The sequence below is a fragment of the Convolutriloba macropyga genome, chromosome 15 (genome assembly GCF_964194025.1).
Source record: "Convolutriloba macropyga chromosome 15, txConMacr16.3, whole genome shotgun sequence".
NCBI classification, from domain to species: Eukaryota; Metazoa; Xenacoelomorpha; order Acoela; family Convolutidae; genus Convolutriloba; species Convolutriloba macropyga.
The window spans coordinates 32,936,756-32,960,398 of record NC_134482.1 but is presented as its reverse complement, the minus strand read 5'-3'; the positions used below and the strand labels follow the sequence as shown (position 1 = coordinate 32,960,398).

General features: G+C 33.7%; 1 protein-coding gene across 4 annotated transcripts in view; it reads left to right on the top strand.

The window, feature by feature from the left end:
• Nucleotides 1-18,483, top strand: part of LOC142354328 (ceramide synthase 2-like) — a 67,473-nt gene extending 48,990 nt beyond the window's left edge. For 2 of the 4 annotated variants that reach the window (XM_075406600.1, XM_075406599.1), the window contains exon 2: nt 16,666-18,483. In XM_075406600.1, coding sequence (XP_075262715.1) covers nt 17,520-18,356 — 837 coding nt within the window. In that variant the 5' untranslated portion in view covers nt 16,666-17,519 and the 3' untranslated portion in view covers nt 18,357-18,483. Of the gene's footprint in view, nt 1-10,382; nt 10,901-11,001; nt 11,023-16,665 lie in introns of those variants that run through there. The other 2 variants (XM_075406598.1, XM_075406601.1) reach the window with 2 other exon arrangements.
• Nucleotides 18,484-23,643: the final 5,160 nt, after the last annotated feature.

Below are 23,643 nucleotides of genomic sequence, written 5' to 3'. Positions count from 1 at the left end.
AATGTAGACTCATAAAGACACTGTTAAAAGATCGACAGATCACATATAATTAGTCAAAAATATTTTTGGTTCTCTTCCGATTATATCTCCCCACTCTGTTGTGCCACCCTCGTTTGTTGTTTGTTGTGCGACGAAATTTTTTGCCACGACCTTACCCTGAGAGTTGAAAATAGTATGCTTTGGGGCAAGACATTGTCGGAATTTAGCTCCTATAAAAATTGGAGAGCCGGTGACAAGTCCAAACTAAGTGGATATCCAAAGATTTAATGGAACTTATTAAAGAAAAACATCGACTTTTTAATTTTTGGAAGAAGGCAGATACTTCCGCTTCTAACATTTACAAAGTAATAAGAAACGCCACATCGGAAAATTAAAGAGCAAGTATACCCAGAAATTATTCGAGTCTCTTCCTGACTCAAAGCGAAAATAGAAAATTTATATAAAAAACTCATACAGGAAAACAAAACGGCAGTTGCCAAATTCAGAAAAATATTATGTTTAAAAGACAAGCCAGTCGTTAAGACGTTAAATAATTATTTTGCGTGATATGTAGATAAGAGGGGTTGCGAGAAAATGTAGAGATTTGAATTTCCTTAGAACAAATTTGATTTTTCATACAACTTTATAACGAGAAAAGAAATGTATGATGTAATCGATAAAACTACCATACAACAAAGCGTCGGGGCATAGATTCTCAAATTTAATGAAATATTGATTGGAAAGTCTTTTTACAGTTTGAAATATTAATGAATATTTTGCTAACATTGTTCAGATGTCCTAAAAAAGAATGTAATTTACAAAAAAGGTTCTCTGCTTGAATCAGAGAACGTCAGACCAATTTCAGTGACACCATTTTTTGCGAAAACATTCGAAAGGTTTCTACTGCAATAGTTGGAACTGTAGAAAAACATGACAATTAACAAACATCAATTCAGATTTCTGAAAAAGAAATTGACGAATGACATTGTCATTTAACTAACGGAATCACTAAACGAATTTGTAGAACAAAAGTAAATTGTTGGTAATATTTTTAGCTCTAGCAAAAGTGTTTTATTCAGTTTCTCACAAAATTTTCCTCAGGGAACCGTCCTTGGCCCCTGATTTTTATAATGTACTTTAACGATTTGTTGCTATGATTTTCACTCCAAAACAGATTAAGACCTAAAAAAAACGTACAGTATGTTCCGATAAACCGTTACTCATATGAAATAATATATTAACACTGAAGAGAGATAAAACCAAAATTTTTGTTTTCACAAAAAGCTCAGTCGACCATTGAGGATTTTCATCATAAATAAAATATCATGAAACTGAAGATCAGTTGTCGTTATCTGGACTCAGTGATCGACAATAAATTGAGTTTTGACAGAAAGCTAAACATAATATTGATAAAAATTGCCACTGATGTTAGGTAAATCTACTTAGTTAGGCATCTAATGCCGTTATAAGCTAGAGTTTTTAGAATTTTTCTTTTTCAATCAATTTGTCACATTTCATTTTCAGCGCAAATTTTTCCAATCTTTATAGGCTTCACTTTATAGAGTAAATATACGATTGAAGTGGGGCATAAATGTTTGCCTTATGCTTAAGAAATTGATATATCAATGGATCTTCTTTTAAAAGAAAAAATTTTACCTTGAGAACTTGGATTTTTTTCACCGAATTAAGCCTTATAAAGAAAGCAAGCAAATATTCGAATAGACGTCGGTAAGAATCTTTGGAAAAATTGAGATGAGAGAAATTCCATGAGTGGTCCAGTTTTATCGGAAAAAATGTCAATCTAAATGGGTGGAGTTATCAGGAATCAGAAATTTCTCGAGAAAATGTAACAACTTTCTTGTAGAAATCCCGAAACAAAAGATAAATTTATGGAGAAATTAAATTGCGAATTTTTTAAACTGCATGAATATATCCCGAAAGACAGTCAGGTACAAGGTTTTGGAACCTATTTCTAATTGTATTTCAAGGAACAAACTATTCATATGTTTATAAAGTGATTCTTAAAATGTAATTTTTTTTGTAATTGTAAACATTTTTGTTAGGTTGTAATTTTTTAATTTACATTTGTAGATTTAACAGAGAAAAATTATGCTTAATTAATCTCGAACGATTCTTGTAACCTGTGTCTTTTTTAATGCAAAATTTCCCCGTTTTCTTCTAGAGCATTCTTTCGATTCAATTTCTCGATTCTTTTTGACGCTTGAATTTTTAGTTTTTTTGAGTGAACTGAATTGTGCATATTCAGAAATTAAGTATGTGAAATAAACCGATTGTGAGCGATGGCCTTACGTGTCGCGCAGTAAGCAATGCCTGCAACTCTTATCTGAGAGCTGGCGGGTTCAAACCCCTCACCGGTCAAATGTTTTTGTGCCCTAAGTTTCTCTAGCATATGGCCCCTGCTTCTAATTGTTTGCCTCGCCAGTAGTTCGAGAGTGGGTTTGTTTTTTGTTGGAAATGCTGGATCATATAATAGTCAAATTCTAAAAGTGAACACTGAGGCTGTGCCAGTTTGATGAGCATTTAACTTTTTTTGAAGTGGTTACATAATTAAAACGCTTTATGAAGACATAGTGAAAACGCTTTAATATTGTATTAAGACAAATGGTGATTGACTTTTAACAACCATTTTAATTTCTGACTATTTGTAACTGCTGTGTGAATTTTCTGGGAGATTTTGGTTTTCAGTTAACACCTGAAAGATTATATCAAAAACTGTCTTATCTGATTAAATTTATCAGAAGTTTTCAGATTATCTTAATATTGGCTATATTCGTTAAAAGGTAACTCAAGATCTAATGTTATAAGATTCTAACCGTCTTGAAAAAGTCTAATTTTAACACAAATTAAATTTTAGCAAAAATAGTTCTGTTGAGCTCATAGCTCTTCAAAATAGTCACAGACGAAATTCGAAAAATCTTGTTATAAACTTATTTTACAAGTGACATGTTATCAAATTGGAACAATTATATTATCATGCCTGAATTAAAACATTTTATAAATAACTTTATCACAAATTATAATGCAAAAAATTATATTCAGAAAATTTTCTTAACAAAGTTAACTTTTGACAATATAGTTCACACCACCAATAATTGGTTCGGCATAACAAATTTAGTTTTTTTTGTTGTGAAGAATTTTGATAGGGTCTAAATGTTCGTTCGATGTTGATATCGTTGCTTCCTAGTGTAGAGATAGAAATAACCCAGAATAATTTTCCCGACAAAGTATTCAGAACTTTTTGCAAACAAAAATGAAAATAGCGGAATAAACCTGCCGAAATAGCCTTTTCGTGATAAGAACTGTGTTTCATCACATTTTTTTGCCATAGAAATAGTTTGAAAAGGTTGTAATATATTACGTGAGCTTGATTGGTGAGGCTATTGTATATCATTATTCGCAAACTAAGAAATTAGGCGAACAGCAATGAAAACACTCAAAGCCCTTTTATTCGAATCTCCTTTCATTCTATAAATTGCTCAAGTATCCCTAACAATTGTTTTAACTTCAAATTAGCTCAAAACGCAGTTAAAAAGTTACTGTTTATTGAAATTTTGCATTCTTTTTCTTTACTTTAAGTACTTTTTCCAAACATAAATGCTCTAGTTTTAGGATAAGTTACTGATTAGGATATTTAAAAATTTTGAGTTTACTGTCTTTACTTCTGCAGAATAGCTTTGTCCGGGAAGCAATTTGCCGTCCCTGGGAAAAGGTTTTTCTGCCTATTTTATAGTCAGTGCCAAGTGGATTTTGGGAGTATCGGGGGGTTTTCAACTGTTATAATTGCTGTTCGCTTAAATTCACAAAATTTCAGTTGAAGAATTGTCCCTAATGGCTTAAAAAAATTGGTTTTGACTAATCGAATTTTGCTTCTTCCACCTTTATCAAAACCTGTCGAGATATTTTGCAGTCAGCCTGGGGAAAAAACATTAGGTGGAGTTCTGAGAACATATCAGAATGATGCTTTGCACGACTTTCTTGGCAAGTGATGTCAATGTCATTACTTCATTTGAAAGTTGCAGGTTCAACTTGCCCCGAAGACTGTTTGTCAGGTTTTCAGTTACTTTGCAGACAATTGCATTGGTCGATAAAAATCTACGGGTCACAGGATTTGCAACCGCGATTTTCAGATTTTCATTTGAACGTTAAAACTTGTGAGCGCATAAAAAGAACTTTCCAACAAAAATTTCTCAAGTGCTGGAACAGTAATTTTGGAAGTGATTATTAATGTAATACATGCATGGCAACAAAAATTGACTGAGAAGTTCAAAGACGTGCATAAAAGTTCAGCAATTATGGTAGAGATAACAACTGGTCAGCAAGAGGCCAAAAAACGCAGTTTACGCGAGAAGTGCATGTTTACAGGAACCTGTCCAACATTATCAGTATCAGAATCTGGTTCAATAAATTCCGGATCTCTCTCGCTCTCTTTCTCTCGCTCTCTCTCTCTCTCTCAGCTGCTACGGTACAAATAGGATGCAAGGATGAGACGTATCAGGTTGTCCCGCTCCTATACTTGTATAAATTTCATGTCTTTGTACATGTTATACTATGTTTGTGAGTCTGGTCCTTCTGTGTGTCTGTGCATCTGGTGTGCATCTGAGTGTGTGCGCAAGCGTCGCATGAACTGAAGGATATTGTTCAAATGTGAAATGAAATTTCGTCTAGGCTTGTGCTATGAAATTACGGATGCAATGCTTCTTATCCAAGAACGCATTCAGTTATCTAAGCAGAAATCTTGCCTTCAAAGAACATCGGAAGGTTTTTCAGTTGTTAAGGTAAGAATTTTTGATTTAGAGAATCTATAGATGGTGTTGCCTCCAGACACGGCTGTGAAACTGCGAAAATACCATTAACCTGGCTGTACCCACCACATGAGCCACAACGATATGCCAAATTCAATTGCATTGCCACTTGCTAGATAAAAATTGTGATAATCTCGAAATAGAGCCCAGTCTTCAGACACTGTGAGAAACCTTTGCAAACAGAGGTACGGCCACTGATGACACGTGATTAGATATCAATGCAAAAGGACTGTTTGGTCCACTCTCAAGTAATATTTATCAATATAAATTTGGTTAATCTGTTTTAGTTGCCCTAAAAGCAAACTGTATTCATTTAAATATCAAAAGACCATTAAAAAGTTGAGTTAATAGTAAAGAGTATTAAAGTCAAGAAGGCCACCTTCTGTCCATTGATCTTCTCCTGCACTGCGGGAGCTAGCTCATCAGAGTCGAAAACCATAGAGGTTGGCAACAAGAATCGGCGTGAGGAAAAAGAATTCATATTCTGACGTGATTACATACATCAGGACAAAACATTGCGCTTTTGCGTTGTTCCCTGCTCTGCGTCCGTGGCGCGCGATCAAGGCGCTGGCGTCCCGTTGTTGAAGTTTCCGTCGGAGCCATAGAGAGGGGTGGCTGTTGTCTTAACTCACCTTATAAATTAATCAGATCTTGATTTAAAATTATTTTTTTATACCCCTTCTTATTAATTGCTCTCGTAGAGAAGCAATTATTGTAAACGTGTGTGTCTTTTATGCAAAATTTTTTTCTTGACCGTTTTGACTTTTCGAGTGACTTTTACGCCCTTGACTTCGAGTGAATTTTACGCCGGAGTGACTTTTACGCGTTTTGCGTGATCTAAAATTCTCTCAATCACAATTTCAAGCAGCTGAACTCAATTGGCGGCAATTTAAAACTAAAAGTCAAATGAAAAAAGCACCGAAACTGGTGCCATTTTCCACTTTAAATATATATTAACCTCTAATGTGGTTATTTGAAGCCCATTAATGAACTTTTAAGTCCCATTTAGGCTCCTCTCCCCCATTGAAGCAGGCTGCAATTGATTTTAGAGCTCCCACTAGTCGTTCGAGAGCAATTTTTTTGACGTTTAGCCGGTTATGTTTCCTACTGAAGCTATATCTGCTTTTTTTGTTGCTCCGACGTTTGACTAATGCCAGAATTTATACATGTATAAAGCAGTTGACCTGCCGCCCGGAGTTAATGGACAATCTACAAGGGGAGGGAGGGGCTTTCTCTTAATTGGCGATTTTTATTTAGTACTGTTTTGCATTTGCACCTAGCGTAATATTCCAAGGTAAGTTTTATATGTCTTTTCTTTTCGTCTTTTTTCTTTTCGTCCTTGCTAAAATGAGAAACGTGCAAAAAAGTTTCAGGAACTTTTATCAGATGCGCCTTTGAAACAAAACTTAAATTAATTGACTACTAGGTTGTTTGTGGTTGATTTTGTTATGATAGGACTTGAAAAATTACGTGTTGAAGTTTTTCTTATCTTCTCAATTTCGAGCCTAAGTTTGCTTATAATCGCTTATTGATCTGGAAGAGGGCTGATCAATGACCCGTTTAATTTCTTTTTGTTGTTTCCTGATGGATAAATTACAAGCTTTGTAGTCTCTAGTTTGCAGATAATTTGATATCTTGTGCAACAGGGAACAATTTAAGCCCGTCTTGCGCATATCGAACAATTTTTTAACTCCAAAACTTGATAGTTTCTTAAACCACTTTTTTTGTTGCGTCAATCCATGGATTGTACTTTTTCGGAAACATTTTTGGCACTTCAGCGGGAATTGCTGACGCATTGTAAGCTTTGCTAAACGTCTTTTATTTTGTTAAAACCTTTCAGTTCTCTGAAATTCTTTTTAAGCGATCTGATCACCTACAATATGAATGAACTCTTATGGACCTTCATATCGCCCTGAAGTCTGTTGTTATCCTGTCAGTACAAAATTTGGACACGATAATAATTCACCAAGCACTTCAATAGTGATTACTGAAGTTCTTTGATGCCGAGGAGATCTTTGTCGAAAGACAAACGATTCTTTCTGGGTCATTCATAAAATACCCCAATCTAATGTCAGTTGTTTGACAGGTTTGTAGTCGCTCTTCACGTTTTTGAGTCATGGGGTCTGATCTTCTTAATTGACATTTTCTGTACAACGACCTTATTGTACTAATCTAATGAAGATCTTCAAGGGTTCTGAATTGAAGATTTTCACAAGATAGAAGAGTGTTTGAACCTTCAGTCGTATCAGTGAAGTCTGAAAGATGTATTGTTTTGAAGTTAGTTTGAATCGAAAATGTGAAAGGGTTCTATGATTTGAAACTAAACCACATATTTCTTGTTGACTTTTAGAATTTGAAGAGCTGATATAGTCATAACTTAGCTTATCTAACGTCACGATTCAACATGTTTATCAACAAATCTTAATACTTGTAGAATGCGTTCTATTATATTCTGTACAATTGCGTTATTTTGAGTGTTACAATTCATAGCATCACTGGAAGTTTCTCTGGCTTTGCGAACAAGAAATTGTCAAGGTTGATTTGGACCCATTATACTATTATATCACAGGTTTAATTGAGAAACGGACGTGCGTCCAGTATTCAGTACTCGTGTCTGTTTTAACTCAAAGATTTCTAATCTCAAATCTTGCCGATCAGACGACCTTACTAATTTGAGGTGTGTCAATTTGATCGAATTCAGTTGTTTCTTGCGACCCAAAATCTTCAGAAGTTACAGCGGCTCGTTTCGGTTTAATATTAACTGCAGTTTAACGTTGCGAACTAATTGCAACATTCTATTTAGTCGATCCATTTGTTAAACTGTACCGTGGAAACATCTAGTCTCGTCTTGGTATTCAACTTGATCTTGGTACGTTTTATATCGTTTTGTTCTTCGAATTCTTTGTTCTGAGAATATAAGAGTCGAAACAAATTTTGTCCCACAGAGTTTTTTTGTGACCATACCACTGCAAAGGACTCAGAGCTCAAACAACACACAGGTGATGGAGTAACAATTGCTAATTGTAACGACTTTTCCTGCTACCTGATATTTTTAGTAAACTATACTTTTTGTTCAAAGTGAGTAACTGCGTATAAGCAATTCCAGCTAATCTAAGTGCTTTCACTAAAAGGCTAAACCAGAATACCTGAATCGAAGCTTCATTTATTTTGTGAAATAGTGAAATATAGACTAAACTATGAAATCCTTGAAAGTGTTTGATCTCGAAAACTGGTTTCAAAGGGGTTTTCAAGGACATAACATCGAGAGCAACAATATAAAACTAATCTTCAAATTGTTATTCGCCGTATAAGAACATTTCAATTTTTAAGCTCTTGTGATTACCTTTTTGTTGCAAACATCCAGCTTGGTATGAATTTTATCTCAAACCAGTTTTCTGACACGCATCTTTGGCGGAGATAACTTTCACGGAGGAAAAACAAGAATTTTAATAGAACATTTTGCTGTTTGAGGTTTAAATTGTTAGCTGTGCGACTTCCTCCTTGAGGTACAGGGCCAGAAAAATGGAGTTTTTTTAAAGCTTCTTCTGACTCTGTATGCCTTTTGATTCGTATATTTACGTAGGTAAAATCATTGAATATCCAAAAATGTTCATTCAATGTAGTTTTGTACTTGGAACAGTAGTCCAGAAGATTCGATTTTTGTCAAGCTATAAAATTATTTCATTTTTATTAAAATTCTAAGACGTTAATTTTCAATAACACAGACGTCATTCATGTCGTTGGTTTTTATTTTACTTTCGAAAATTGCCTATTTGATCTGTAATTTTTGATAACAAACCTAGCTATGCAATTTTAATACGAAACTGAGTTTCATTGAAACAACGAAAGTGGTAAGAAAACCAAAGCAGTTTATTGAAACAACGCAACGCGGTAAGAAAGTAGATCGATTATTCAGATTTTATTGAAAAAAGTATTAAATTGAATGATGCCTTATCGTTCATCTAAATTAATATTTTGTTCACTCAAATATGAATTTACCATCAATACAATTAAATTAGTAGGTATGATTATTTGACGTTTCGAAAATTGCATACTGGACCTGAAGCTGGTGTTTCCGTCTTCAGAGAAATTTTAGATAACAAAACTTAACTGCTATCCAATTTTTAATACCAAACTGAGTTTAATTTAACAACGAAACCGTAAAAAAACATGAACTTGCATGAAATTTTTTTGTGCTAGTATTTCGATCTATTTGTGCATTTCTAGGTGCAGTTGATTGATCAAAAAACGATAGCTGTAGTTCGTTTATTGAGGTTTTAGATAAAAAATTTTAAATTGGATGTTTTTCTATCGTTCAACTAAATTAGTGTGTTCACCCAAATCTGAATTTACCATCAATACAATTAAATTAGTGATAATGATTATTAATCGTTTCGTGATTTTTTCCGGAAATTAGCAAAGTTTAGCGCTTCTAAAAGGAGCGCGTTTTTATGTTTGCGACACTAGTTTTTGACGGAAAGTATTGCGCTCTACTTGATTCTATGCATGGAAAATAATATTTATCTGCTGCTAAAATAGATGATGGGTTGACATTTGTGTCCCCCAAAAATTTTCGACGTTTGTGTCCCCCAAAAATTGCGCCTTTGAAACAAAACTTAAATTAATTGACTACTAGGTTGTTTGTGGTTGATTGTTTGATTTTGTTATGATAGGACTTGAAAAATTACGTGTTGAAGTTTTTCATATCTTCTCAACTTCGAGTCTAAGTTTGCTTATAATCGCTTATTGATCTGGAAGAGGGCTGAGCAATGACCCGTTTATTTTTCTTTTTGTTGTTTACTGATGGATAAATTACAAGCTTTCTAGTCTCTAGTTTTCAGATAATTTGATATCTTGTGCAACAGGGAACACTTGTATGTGAACAATGTCTTGCGCATACTGAACAATTTTTTAACTCCAAAAACTTGATAGTTTTGTAAACCACTGTTTTGTTGCGTCAATCCATGGATTGTACTTTTTCGGAAACATTTTTGGCACTTCAGCGGGAATTGCTGACGCATTGTAAGCTTTGCTAAACGTCTTTTATTTTGTTAAAACATTTCAGTTCTCTGAAATTCTTTATTTAAGCGATCTGATCACCTACAATAATTATGAACTCTTATAGACCTTCATCTCGCCCTGAAGTCTGACGTTATCCTGTCAGTACAAAATTTGGACACGATAATAATTCACCAAGCACGTCAATTGTGATTACTGAAGTTCTTTGATGCCGAGGAGATCTTTGTCGAAAGACAAACGATTCTTTCTGGGTCATTCATAAAATACCCCAATCTAATGTCAGTTGTTTGACAGGTTTGTAATCGCTCTTCACGTTTTAGAGTCATTGGGTCTGATCTTTTTAATTGACATTTTCTGTACAACTAGACCTTATTGTACTAATCTAATGAAGATCTTCAAGGGTTCTGAATTGAAGATTTTCACAAGGTAGAAGAGTGTTTGAACCTTCAGTCGTATCAGTGAAGTCTGAAAGATGTATTGTTTTGAAGTTAGTTTGAATCAAAAATGTGAAAGGGTTCTATGATTTGAAACTAAACCACATATTTCTTGTTGACTTTTAGAATTTGAAGAGCTGATATAGTCATAACTTAGCTTATCTAACGTCACGATTCAACATGTTTATCAACAAATCTTAATACTTGTAGAATGTGTTCTATTATATTCTGTACAATTGCGTTATTTTGAGTGTTACAATTCATAGCATAACTGGAAGTTTCTCTGGCTTTGCGAACAAGAAATTGTCAAGGTTGATTTGGACCCATTATACTATTATATCACACGTTAAATTGAGAAGCGGACGTACGTCCAGTATTCAGTGCTCGTGTCTGTTTTAACTCAAAGATTTCTAATCTCAAATCTTGCCGATAAGACGACCTTACTAATTTGAGGTGTGTCAATTTGATCGAATTCAGTTGTTTCTTGCGACCCAAAATCTTCAGAAGTTACAGCGGCTTGTTTTGGTTTAATATTAACTGCAGTTTAACGTTGCGAACTAATTGCAACATTTTATTTAGTCGATCCATTTGTTAAACTGTACCGTGGAAACATCTAGTCTCGTCTTGGTATTCAACTTGATCTTGGTACGTTTTATATCGTTTTGTTCTTCGAATTCTTTGTTCTGAGAATATAAGAGCCGAAACAAATTTTGTCCCACACAGTTTTTTGTGACCATACCAATGCAAAGGACTCAGAGCTCAAACAGGTGATGGAGTAACAATTGCTAATTGTAACAACTTTTCCTTCTACCTGATATTTTTAGTAAACTATACTTTTTGTTCAAAGTGAGTAACTGCGTATAAGCAATTCCAGCTAATCTAAGTGCTTTCACTAAAAGGCTAAACCAGAATACTTGAATCGAAGCTCCATTTATTTTGTGAAATATAGACTAAACTATGAAATCCTTGAAAGTGTTTGATCTCGAAAACTCGTTTCAAGAGACTAAAGGGGTTTTCAAGGACATAACATCGAGAGCAACAATATAAAACTAATCTTCAAATTGTTATTCGCCGTATAAGAACATTTCAATTTTTAAGCTCTTGTGATTACCTTTTTGTCGCAAACATCCAGCTTTGTATGAATTTTATCTCAACCCAGTTTTCTGACACGCATCTTTGGCGGAGATAACTTTCACGGAGGAAAAACAAGAATTTTAATAGAACATTTTGCTCTTTGAGGTTTAAATTGTTAGCTGTGCGACTTCCTCCTTGAGGTACAGGGCCAGAAAAATGGAGTTTTTTAAAGCTTCTTCTGACTCTGTATGCCTTTTGATTCGTATATGTACGTAGGTAAAATCATCGAATATCCAAAAATGTTCATTCAAGGTAGTTTTGTACTTGGAACAGTAGTCCAGAAGATTCGATTTTTGTCAAGCTATAAAAGTATTTCATTTTTATTAAAATTCTAAGACGTTAATTTTCCGAATAACACAGACGTCATTCATGTCGTTGGTTTTTATTTTACTTTCGAAAATTGCCTATTGGATCTGAAATTTTTGATAACAAACCTAGCTATGCAATTTTAATACGAAACTGAGTTTCATTGAAACAACGAAAGTGGTAAGAAAACCAAAGCGGTTCATTGAAACAACGCAAAGCGGTAAGAAAGTAGATCGATTATTCAGATTTTATTGAAAAAAGTATTAAATTGAATGATGTCTTATCGTTCATCTAAATTAATATTTTGTTCACTCAAATATGAATTTACCATCAATACAATTAAATTAGTAGTTATGATTATTTGACCTTTCGAAAATTGCATACTGGACCTGAAGCTCGTGTTTCCGTCTTCAGAGAAATTTTAGATAACAAAACTTAACTGCTATCCAATTTTTAATACCAAACTGAGTTTAATTTAACAACGAAACCGTAACAAAAAACATCATGAACTTGCATGAAATTTTTTCGTGCTAGTATTTCGATCTATTTGTGCATTTCTAGGTGCAGTTGATTGATCAAAAAACGATAGCTGTAGTTCGCTTATTGAGGTTTTAGAGAAAAAATTTTAAATTGGATGTTTTTCTATCGTTCAACTAAATTAGTGTGATCACCCAAATCTGAATTTACCATCAATACAATTAAATTAGTGATAATGATTATTAATCGTTCCGTGATTTTTTCCGGAAATTAGCAAAGTTTAGCGCTTCTAAAAGGAGCGCGTTTTTATGTTTGCGACACTAGTTTTTGACGGAAAGTATTGCGCTCTACTTGATTCTATGCATGGAAAATAATATTTATCTGCTGCTAAAATAGATGATGGGTTGACATTTGTGTCCCCCAAAAATTTTCGGTTCTACTTCTTTTCATCCCGATTCATTTAACCCCGCATATTTTAACCCCGTATCTTTGAACCCCTCTATCATTTAACCCCTATATCATTTCTTCCCGTCACTTAGCCGTTGACATTAAAAGCATATTTTGTCATTGTTAAGTAGTTAACTTAATCCCATGTTCGTTTGTGATAGTTTCATATCAAGTCACAAGGGCCGCTTAGGTATGGCCATGGCCAGCGCGGCATGGCCAAATGATTATATTGCTAATTTAATAGTCCCTATTTCACAGAAGAGTAAAATCGGGGTGAAATGATAGAGGGGTGAATAAATCGAGGTTAAATGACAGGGGGTTAAATAAATAGGGGCGAAAAAGCGGGACACCAAATTTTCTTACTGGTTTTTAGTCAGAGAAGCCTTATTGTGTTAAGGGGTTTTGATTGTTGAATTGAAACAACCTAAAGAATGCCTTCTTGCTGAGAGATAGCTATCAGTCCTTCAGCGTGTTGGTTCTACAAATTGGCAAGAATAAAATCATTATGGTGTTTATTGAAGTAGCAAGCAAGTTTAGATCAGACATTAAATTTCTCATTAAGGAGGACATTATAAGACATTGAGGAGGGAGGAGGACAAAAATCATTTTTCTCATATCATTTGCGTTGTTGATCAGGTTTTAATTCTTTTTTGAAGAAAATGTACATACGTTTGGCACTTGTTTATCGAAAAAAAAATGAAATTTTCATTTCTCGAAAAATTGACACTCAAAGTTTTGATAATTTGGGTACATCTTCGACCTTTTCACGCTCGTTTGTACAATTGAGCATTTTATTTGCGCATTTGATTTAGACATTGATAATGTGTAGCCCCCGTAAGTTAAAATAATCGATCCAAATCAAAGATTCATTCCTCTGCAACCGTATTTTCTGTGCAACCGCTGATGTGAAGTTCAAAGTTCGTCAGATAGGTTTGGTGTCAACTTCAAGTATTTAGAATTAACTGCTTTAAAAACATAAATTATTTTAAAACTGTTTAAAATATAACTTATTTTTAAGAAACAGCGTAGAGAAAAGTGATGTTTACGATTAATATAGAAACTGTAGAAAATTTTGATCGACAATTGCATCAATTATTATGAGAGAACTTGAGTCTAAATTAATGTGTTGAGCTATTATTGACCTCCTGGTTTTTACAGTCAAGAAATTTTGAATTTTATGCGACTTTTTTGTAAGATGTGTTCACTCGTTTTTGAGATAACTTCGAGTTTTCAAAGCGGAATAAACATGCTAGCACAAGAGTTCCTTCAGTTAGAGTAGAGTCGGAGTTGCCTTTATCCCTCTTTAGAGTGCTTAGTGTGCTGAAGTTGGTGGAAAGGCTCAATTTCAAGGTAACAAGAGAATTATGTCTTTTGACATTTCTTTGCCATTTTTCGTGTTATTTGAAATTAAGAGACCAATTATAGCATGGGATGGGTAAGTGGTTATATTTCAACAGCACAAATTTGTTTAGAGCTTATTAGCTTCAATGGTTTTAGCAGCTTCTTGTTATTGTTACTGCTTGCTTTTTTAAAATTTTTTAAGCTTTTTTCGTATTGCAACTAAATATCTATTTCTCCAAAAGATTTTAGTTCGCGTATAATTTTGTTTATTATAGCTGCGAAGCTGTAAGGTGAGCGTAGCTATATTGCGGTGCTCTTGGTTTTTACAATTCAAAGAATTTGAATTGTATTGGGGCGCTGTCTTTTTTTTTTTAAGATCTGTTCACAAATTTTCATGATTTTTGAAGTCAAATTGGAGCAGTGATTTTGCAGGAAATGGAGCAGTGAAACAGGAAATGGAGCGAAAAAGCGAGTGGTTTTGCGGCGTGAATTTTTTTCGCTCTAATTTTAAAGTAGAGTGCGAAAATGGTGTTTGAACAAAAATTCGGTTTCTCGGTAGTGGTTTTTTGTTCACATGCGGCAATTTCACTCTGATTTTTACTGTTTTTTCGATTTTTCTCTAAATGGTTTTCCCAATCCATTCACAGCTCATTCTAGGCCTAGTTTTTTGTTTGAATTAAATTTTCATTTCTCGCTAGTGGTTTTTTTGTTCACATGCGGCATTTTGACATTGATTTTTTGTTTTTTTTTCTTATTTTTTGATCTGACTTTTTAAAAATGTTTTCTCAATTCACTCATAGTCCATTCTAGGTCTAGTTTTTCTGTTTAGTCAATGAAAATTCTTTGAATTGTACGTCAGGACTTGTCCTGCTATGTTTTTTGTTTCGTCGTCTGACGCTCTTTTTTCGTTTTACATTTGTTCACACAGCAAAGCTGAAAAAGTCAAATTTTCTGAATGACTTCTTCCTCTCACTAACGGCATTTGCGTGCGTGACGTCATTTCTCACTCGCTTTAGCGAAAGATTTTAGGTTATTTGCGTGATTAGATTTTGAGCATACGTGACTTACCTCACTCAATAAAATGACTTTTGCACTTTAAAACTTAAGTTTAAATTAAATTTGTTTAAGGTCAAAGGAACTCATATGTGCAGTAAAGGTCCCTAATAAGAGGCTTCTGTGGAATGAATTTTAACAAGCTTTATTAATTTATCGCTGAATGTTTTTTAGCCTAGTTTTTTGAGCGGCGTCGATTTCTTTTCAATTTAGATCTGTATCTGTTTCTATCTCTATTATATGGCACGCAGGTCTATTCTTTCGCAGCTATTCCGGCAATCTGCTGGCTATGTTTTGTAGAATATTGCGATGAAAAATTTGATTTCGTAAGTGTCAGATCAATTAGACCACTTAGTAATTATCTTACCAACCTTTTTATTTTTTGAAATTTTTGCCTCTGCTTGTCGCTGTTGTTCCGAACCAGGTTTCGTTTAGATACTTTGTTTTCAGATCTCTTTTTTCTGTTAACTTTGTTATTCAATGCCCTAACACCAAAAATGTTTACAATTCAAATGCTATTTTTATTAAATGTCTCGGGTTTTGTGAATCTTTTCTGTTTAGCTCGCAATGTTCAAGCGGTCTGCTGTTTCAGTCGATCAAGTGCTTGCGTGACGTCATTTTCTTACTTATTGCAGAGAATTTTTTCTTGCTTAGTCGCGTGATTATATATATTTTTTCATCGCAAATGATTTACTAAGTTTGAAAATGTTCATCTATCTCATGATGATTTTAGATATGTAACTGGATTTAAGATCAATTGAGGATACCTTAACATCTTATTTAAGGGTTAATTATTAGTACATAAGCTTACAAACCTTTATCGAAATCATTTTTCGTTTTGTAGCTATCCTTTTTTAGTATTCTTTTTTATTTGTTTTAATCTTTATTTGATTTCCTTAATTTAATGAATAGGTGTGTTGGCAGTAGAGCACAATGAGATAAATCGCAAATTATTTGAAAGCTTTCATTTTTGTAAAACAGGCCTCGACAATCAATCGTTCTGGAAACAAGCAAAACGTCAAATTAGTATAACTCATTTCGACAAAAATTCGATGAAATATGATTCGATTTTTAAAAAGTAACTGAGATTAACTTCGAGGGCGAGGTTATATTTGAATTTCTGAAATTATATACATGGTTTATCATTTGAATCATTGGAACTTATTATGCGAACGCACATTACCGGTTCTTCTTGTTAAATTAGAGTAATTCCTACTAGTTGAAATTTGACAGCTAAATTATTGGCCAAATTTCATGATGATATTTTGCAAAAACTCTCTAAAGGAAATATTAAATTATTTGTGTAGAGTTTCATTTTCCGTCCTTGTTTGCACAATTTTAACAAATTGTTTAGTGCCTCTTAAGAACCGAAAAACTTTTTTAGCTGAAAATTTTCATTGTTTTTAGTTTCTTACCTAACTTGCCAATAAAAATTTGTATGCTTGGTGGGCTCTGGATCTGATGGATTTGATGATTGGTTGGATTTTGGCAAAGTTTATCAATAAAGATCAAAACTTTTTCAAATTTTTAATAGTCATCACATGCTTTTTGAATAAATTTTTGATGATAACAGCATTAGTTTAAAAAGCAGTTGTTGAAAGCATTTGCAGTTTTACTTATCCACTGTTTATCGACTACATGTTTGTTTTCAGGTTTATGCACGATTAGCGTAGATGCAAGGCAGGCCCTTGAATCGTATATTCCCTCTTCAAGTGCAATTCATAATCTATCCACTGATATGACGTCATCAAATTTATTCAGGGATTCTACTGAAACATGGTAAATGTCGCGATGCGTTTTGTCTTCCTAATGCTCTAAACTTTTCCGACTATATTTTATGGTAGCTTTAGCATTAGTTTAATTAATTTAATAATATTTATCTCTAAATAATCTCCGTTGGCTGCCTTTAATATTTCAGTGCCTCGCTTATTTAATTAAATTCGGTAGGACCAACTTCAGTTTTATTGTCTCTAATTAGTCTTTTCTTTGGCTGCCTTCATTAATTCATTACTTCCTAAATTTTATGAAAAAAATTCTAATTTGGAAAAATTGTTGAATGGATATCCTATTAGCTATTGGTTTACGCTTTTCTCTGGTTCACGCTTTTCTCTGACGTAGTTTTATTTTTCCTAGTCAAAATAATTCGTTATTTTTATATGAATTGATTGTTCAGCAGTTATTTATTCCTAGCTATAATTACCTTTTTCTCCCAATTATATGTTGTTTTCAGATTAGTTTTTATCTCAAGGTGTGTTTATATTGATAGCACCTTTAAGCTTAAAATACGGAAATTTATTGTTTACGCCTTTCATTTGTTTATTTTCCAGCCAAAGCGCTTCCAACAATTGAGAAAGATTACCTTGTAGAAAAGGCCGCATTTTTACTCGTTTCAAATTATTAACCGTGTCGTTTTGAATAAAAATAGCCAATTCAAGCTAACATTTAGATACAAAAATTTATTGTCTTCCTTCAAATTTTCGCCAAAATTGACTAAATTAGTGTAAAAATGCCAAATTTTACCATAAACGAGGTTGGTTCAAGCCTCGCGCTTACTGGACTTTTGATAGTTATTAGAAAAATTACAGAAACTACTGTTGCTGATTGGGCTATCAGAACGTTTGCGCAGCCTGGTTGTGATATTTTACGGAACCCGAAAACAGAACACAAGTACCGCGAAGGTTGTTGGAAATTGTTTATTCACGCTTGGATTGTGACGTATGGATTGGTCGTTTTACTGCCTACGGACTTCCTTTATGACTCCAGACAATTGTGGATCGATGCTTTGAACCATAGAATGACCCCTGTACAGTATTGGTACTACATGATTGAACTAGGGTATTATTGCTCGGAGGTTTTGACCCATTGTGTTTCAGTAAAGCGCAAAGACTTCTTTATGATGTTATTACATCACGTTGTTACATTGTTGTTGATTATAGTTAGTTACCATAATAACATGTTCAGAGTCGGATTGTTAATGATGTTATTCCATGACTTAATGGATCCGTTTTTGGAACTGGCCAAAATTGGAAAGTATTTGAAACTTAAAAAGTTCTCTTACTTTATGTTTGTTCTCTTAACTATAACTTACTTTTACACTAGATTATACCTAATTCCATTTTACATTTGGAGAAGTGTCATTTACGAAGTTCCGGACATTTTAATGTCGACTTTCGATTCTTCTGATGGCTATTTTTGGGTTCTGTATTATTTCTGCAACCTACTGATTGGTATTTTGATGGTTCTCAACTGTATTTGGGCTTATTTTTTGATGGCTGCCATTGTCAGGTTCACTTCCGGTAGAGAATTAGCGGACACAAGGTCAGATGACGAACATAATGACTGAAGGTCAAAATGCCAATAAAAGTTTTCCTTTTCCTCTCCCCCCTGTGAATATAATTTAAAAAAGTTGTTAACTCTCGCGAACGGCTTTTTTGGTCAAACACCGAGTTCAAAAGACAATTTTTCTATGATTAGAGACAAAAAGGGTTCAAGAAAATAGCTGAAATCCAAGTTAAAAAATTAGAGGCAATAGTCAGTTTTGCCTTCAATCGTCCCCATTTACTTTTAATAGAGAGTCATCACATTAGCTTTGAATGGTCCCTAGAATTGTAGTATTAGTTGTAAATTTAAATGATGAGTTATTAGTTTTTATTTAACTAGTTTAATTTCTTTAACTAGTTTGATTTAAAAAAGTTATCAATTATTTCTCCGGAAAGCGAAGGGGGAAAGGAAAACAGTACCAAAGTAAAATGGAGCTATTTAAATTCCTCTCTATATTGTATACTCTAATTTATTTATTATAGTTTTAAGATTTAATTCATGAAACTGCCTTCTCTAACATCCCCTAGGAAGAGTGTAACCTATAATTGACATTAATGTCTATTATACTGGCCTACTTGACATTGTTGGCCAGTTCTGCCCAATTTTTGTCCAAAGTATGCATAATATTAATGACAAAAATATCTGATTTCTGTTAGAGAACGCAGTTAGTTTGAGCGTGTTTATTATAAGTTGAAAGGTCAAGAAATGTGCCAAATGTCGATAATTGTCGCGTGACTAAATTTATTTTGACCTGTGTTAACTCTGGATGATTTTATAAAGTGTGCTTTTGTTTGTACTCAGGTTAGTTTCCTCCTCTGGAAGGAGTAGAGATGTTAATTTATTCTATTTAATCTTTTAATTTATTAATTCTAACAATTTTGCTATGTGAGATTTTTAATTAAATTATAATGAAGTAAAACTCGTTTTATTGTTGATTCAAATATTTTAATTGCCTGTTTGCGCACAGGCTACTTAAACCATAAAAAGGAAGAGGACCTGTGTAAATCTGTGCGTGGCACTGAAAGTTGCCTGAAAGTCATTGACCGGTAACTGTATACTATTCCCATAGACTAATTGCTTCCAGAAGTTGCTGATTTCCTAAAAAAAGTGAATAGTTGCATAACAATTTGCAATATAAAATTGTTAATTGCTACAAATTTGATTCCAAATTCGAGATTTTGCCTCCTTTAATTTTAAACAGGCAACTACCTGTCGCTTGATTCGAATAGAAAATAAATAGCAGTGAAAATTTGCTTGGTACTCTGTGAAAATAGTTGACAATCCAACATGATGAAATTTTTTTAATGAAACAATTTCTTCCTGGCAAAAATTTGGGCAAAAAAAATTCAAGTTTCTTTTTTCACCTTGCTCTTTGTAATTTTTTCAAACCCTTTAGTGTACTGATACAGCAGAATTGAACCTTTGATGGCCAAAAATTTTATGCAAAGCGCGAATACGTCAGCAGCAGCATATTTCTAAACTCAAGCAGAAAGGTGAAAAGGAACGAAAAATCAGAATCTCTCTACGATTTTTTCAACCTCTTGAGACTATTGAGGTCTTCGATTAATTTCCCAAAACCAGAATAGGTTTTGAGGACTGGCCGTCTAAATCCCACAGCCTATTGCGATTTTGTGAATAATTGATTGAATCCATATACGCATCGAAGAAAGATGACAGTTGCATCTTATTTTCGTTTTTTACGAGCATTATGTCCCACCATAGACAACCAAATATAATTTACAACATCATTTTCTGCAGCTTGGTAACAGACAGCCATATATAACGCTTCAGCGCCCATCAAAAAATTTTTGTTGCTTTCAAGGTTGAACGCATTTCGAAATGTGTTATCTTCTGAGTTTGACTATGAAAATGACAGTGAGGCTTGGTAGTGTGCGTTGGCCCCGATTATCCACTTTTTTAACATTTAATGGTAAACCAAATGGGGAAGAGGAAGATACACTTTAAAAATGCCGTTAGAAAATGATTGGTAAATGAGCGATAGAAAGGTTTAAGCGGAAGCCACTGAATGAATTGAATGATGTCACATTCGAAAGCCGTTGATATCTGCCATTTATAATACTACGAGACAAGAAAAATAACAAAATAAAAGAACAAAAATATTAATTCCGGTCAAACTTCAGTCGAAGTACCTGGCTTCGTAATCAATTTGTACCTCACGTCAAAGCAGATGGGACTTGTCCTTGATGAGACTCGGTAACAAGTCAACAAAAACAAGATTAAATTGGGCAAGGTCACAACAACCATCAGCTTTTAACTAAAATACTAGATAGATTTGGAGCCATTGGGATCGGTCATTAAGAGAGCACGGTCACAATGAATTGAATCACGCAGAAGTGGAGACCCGATCATACCTGCCCTGGATGAGACTAGTATAAAAGATAAACAACTAAATCAATTAGCAAAGAGCAACTTTTATCTATTTTTCACAAACAATTACAAAGTCAGGGTAGCATAAAAAAATCAAACAAAAGTCTAAATAGCATTAGATAAAAGTCTGAGTAGCATTAGAAAAAATAACCGTGTACAGCTGTAGAAATTAATTAGACCGGTACCTAATGAGACTATGTAACAGGTTGACAAAAGAACAATTTATTTTTTTTAACATTCTTAACATTTTTTTAACATTTTTAACGTTTTTATTTTTTTAACATTCAATTTCATAGAATAGGTTCTTTTATAGCTCCATAGGAAGTTATTGAGACACTCTAAATCTCCAGATGATGTCAGACGACTACAAAAAGCAAAAATTACATTCAAAGAAATAAAACTCAATTAAACTTCGTGGGAAAAGGTTGTCGAAGACCATGAGCTTTTCCCTAAAATGATCATATACGTTCATATGTTAAAGTTATTTTTTTCTCGTCTTTAAAGCCAATGGGAAGCGTCTTTAATTTTATAATGTGACGAGGCAAAACCTCAAAAATCGGCATATATCCAGAAATCGAAATTTTATGAAAATTCTGAAGTATCAGAGTCACAAAACTATTTTAAAAAACCGGGTATTCGGATTAAATTTTTTCGCCTGAAAGAAGATGTATCCTGTGTCTACTGAGATTGTGCCACAATTGTCAGAAATTAGAAAATGAATTGAAAAAGTTCAGAATTTCATTGATTTTGAACCGAATATTTGCAAAAGCCATAACAATCATAAACTTTCAACTAATAAAAACCAGATAGGCTAACTTATGAGTTCACAAGAAAGCCAGATGTACCCTTCATTAGTGGAGATTAAGTCTTAAGACTACAAATTAACATTGAATGCCAGCAGAACTTAAATTTTCAGAACTCAATTCTCAAAATTCTGTGCCGAAGCTATTAACACTTAGTTATCAACTAGTTTTTGGGTGTTCAATTAGGTCATAATTGAACTTCAATGGAACTTTATCTTAGAGAACTTCGCGAAAAAGACCACAAACAGAACCACAAGCTTTAACCAGTATCACAAATTCAAAAAAAGTTATGAAATGTGTCAAAGCCAAAAAACAATCAGCTGCAATTTTAAAACAATGAACAGATTAACTTCACTGAAAAGTGGAGTGGATGTGACGAGACATTAATTGGGTTGAGTTAAAAGTTGTCACAGGGAAGAAGGAAGAAAGAGTTCAAAAATAAGTTTAAATTTTTCAAAGCAATTCCTTTCAATGTCACTAAGACACTTAACTATCGATAGAAATCCTTAAATACGTTCTATTATTTATCCAGAATAAGCCACTGAGACTTGTTCCTATAAAGAATGTGATTACAACTAGAGCGAAAAATACAGTCAAAAATCAAAAAAGTCAATTATACTTTGCTGAGAAACGGATACGCCGTTAAAACCATACGCTCTTCACTAAAAACGTTAAAAAATGTTTATTCGTGCTTTCTGTCAGAAGCCGATAGGGCTTGTTAATAAGGTGATTATCTGACCAAGTAATCAAAACAATTTCATAATTGGGTATATGTACAAAGTCGAAAAAAATATTAACTCTATGTTGAAACTAATGAAGCAACGAATCCATTAATTAAAAATTATATTAGCTAGAAAGGCTAAATTTTCATTCACTAGATAACATGAATTTGGTTTTAACTGAGACTAAGCTACAAATAGACAGCCCCAGTTGAATAGGAACAGTTTTTGATTGTCGAAAACCACAATGAGACCAAAACTAGCCTTGATATTGCTGCTCGTTCGATGAGAACAAGTATTTGCTGCAAATGTAACTGAAGTATCTAAGATAAGATTTGGCAACCCCAATTTCAAAATATCAAAATAAATTATTGTTTTAATTCATCCTAAAACGGGTGGAATTTTTATTCCTGAGTAATCTTATTTGAAGCAGAAGTAAAACTAGCCCTCGTTTGAGAGGATCAGTTAATTCAGCAACGTTCCTTTGTTTTTTAGGCGAATCCAATAACACTTTTGTTAACAAATTGTAGCGAAGTTGACAAAAATTTGAGGAAACTTTCCATCAAATGTGAACAAAAACAACGGATATCGATCAAATGTTCGTTAATTTTTAAACCCCCGTAACTGCCTGGAAGAAACGAAATCAAACAATCTTTGCTTTGTTTCTTCCGCTTGACGGGCTTTTTATTGATGCCACTCACAACTCCTCGATGAATATATAGATCCACAAATTTTTGTTGAACAAAAAACAGCTGAGCAATTATTTTTCCCCCTCTGAAGTTTTGGTGGGAACAATCTTTTGACGCAGTCACGCATACACTTTGACCCCACTGGTCACTAAAAGTAAGTAAAAACCTCGTTTTTTAATGCTTACTTTCGATTCGAGCCCTACTAGTCATTATTTTTTACCTAGTAGAAACTAAAACAAAGCTAAATAGAAACTAAAAGGAAACCGAAGTATCGAGACTTTTTATGATGAAAAATTTGTTCATGTGAAATAATGTTCAGCTTGCTCATTTTGTTACTGAGAGATTGACTAGTTGTTTTTTGCGGAAATTCTCTGATTGAAATGTATTGACTTCTTTCATTGATTAGTGGTCAATCGTATTAAATGTAAATTATCTATTTAAAAATATATCCGTTCAGGAAGCTATTCAGTATGGCTCTTGATGAGGAAGGCCACCCGCACAGACGCACTTTCGCAAAAATCCTTTTACTTCTGTACAGTGTTCAACAACCTCCCCAATCAGGTCTTAAATTTTCTCAGATGTGAACTCACACAATGGGTTTTTCAAAGTATTAAGATAGATTATTTTGCGCTGTTAATTTAACAAGTGGATTCGTCTTTTCTGGTTGCTCAGCGACAATTACTCGCTCCTTGCTTGAGGCAGTATGCCTG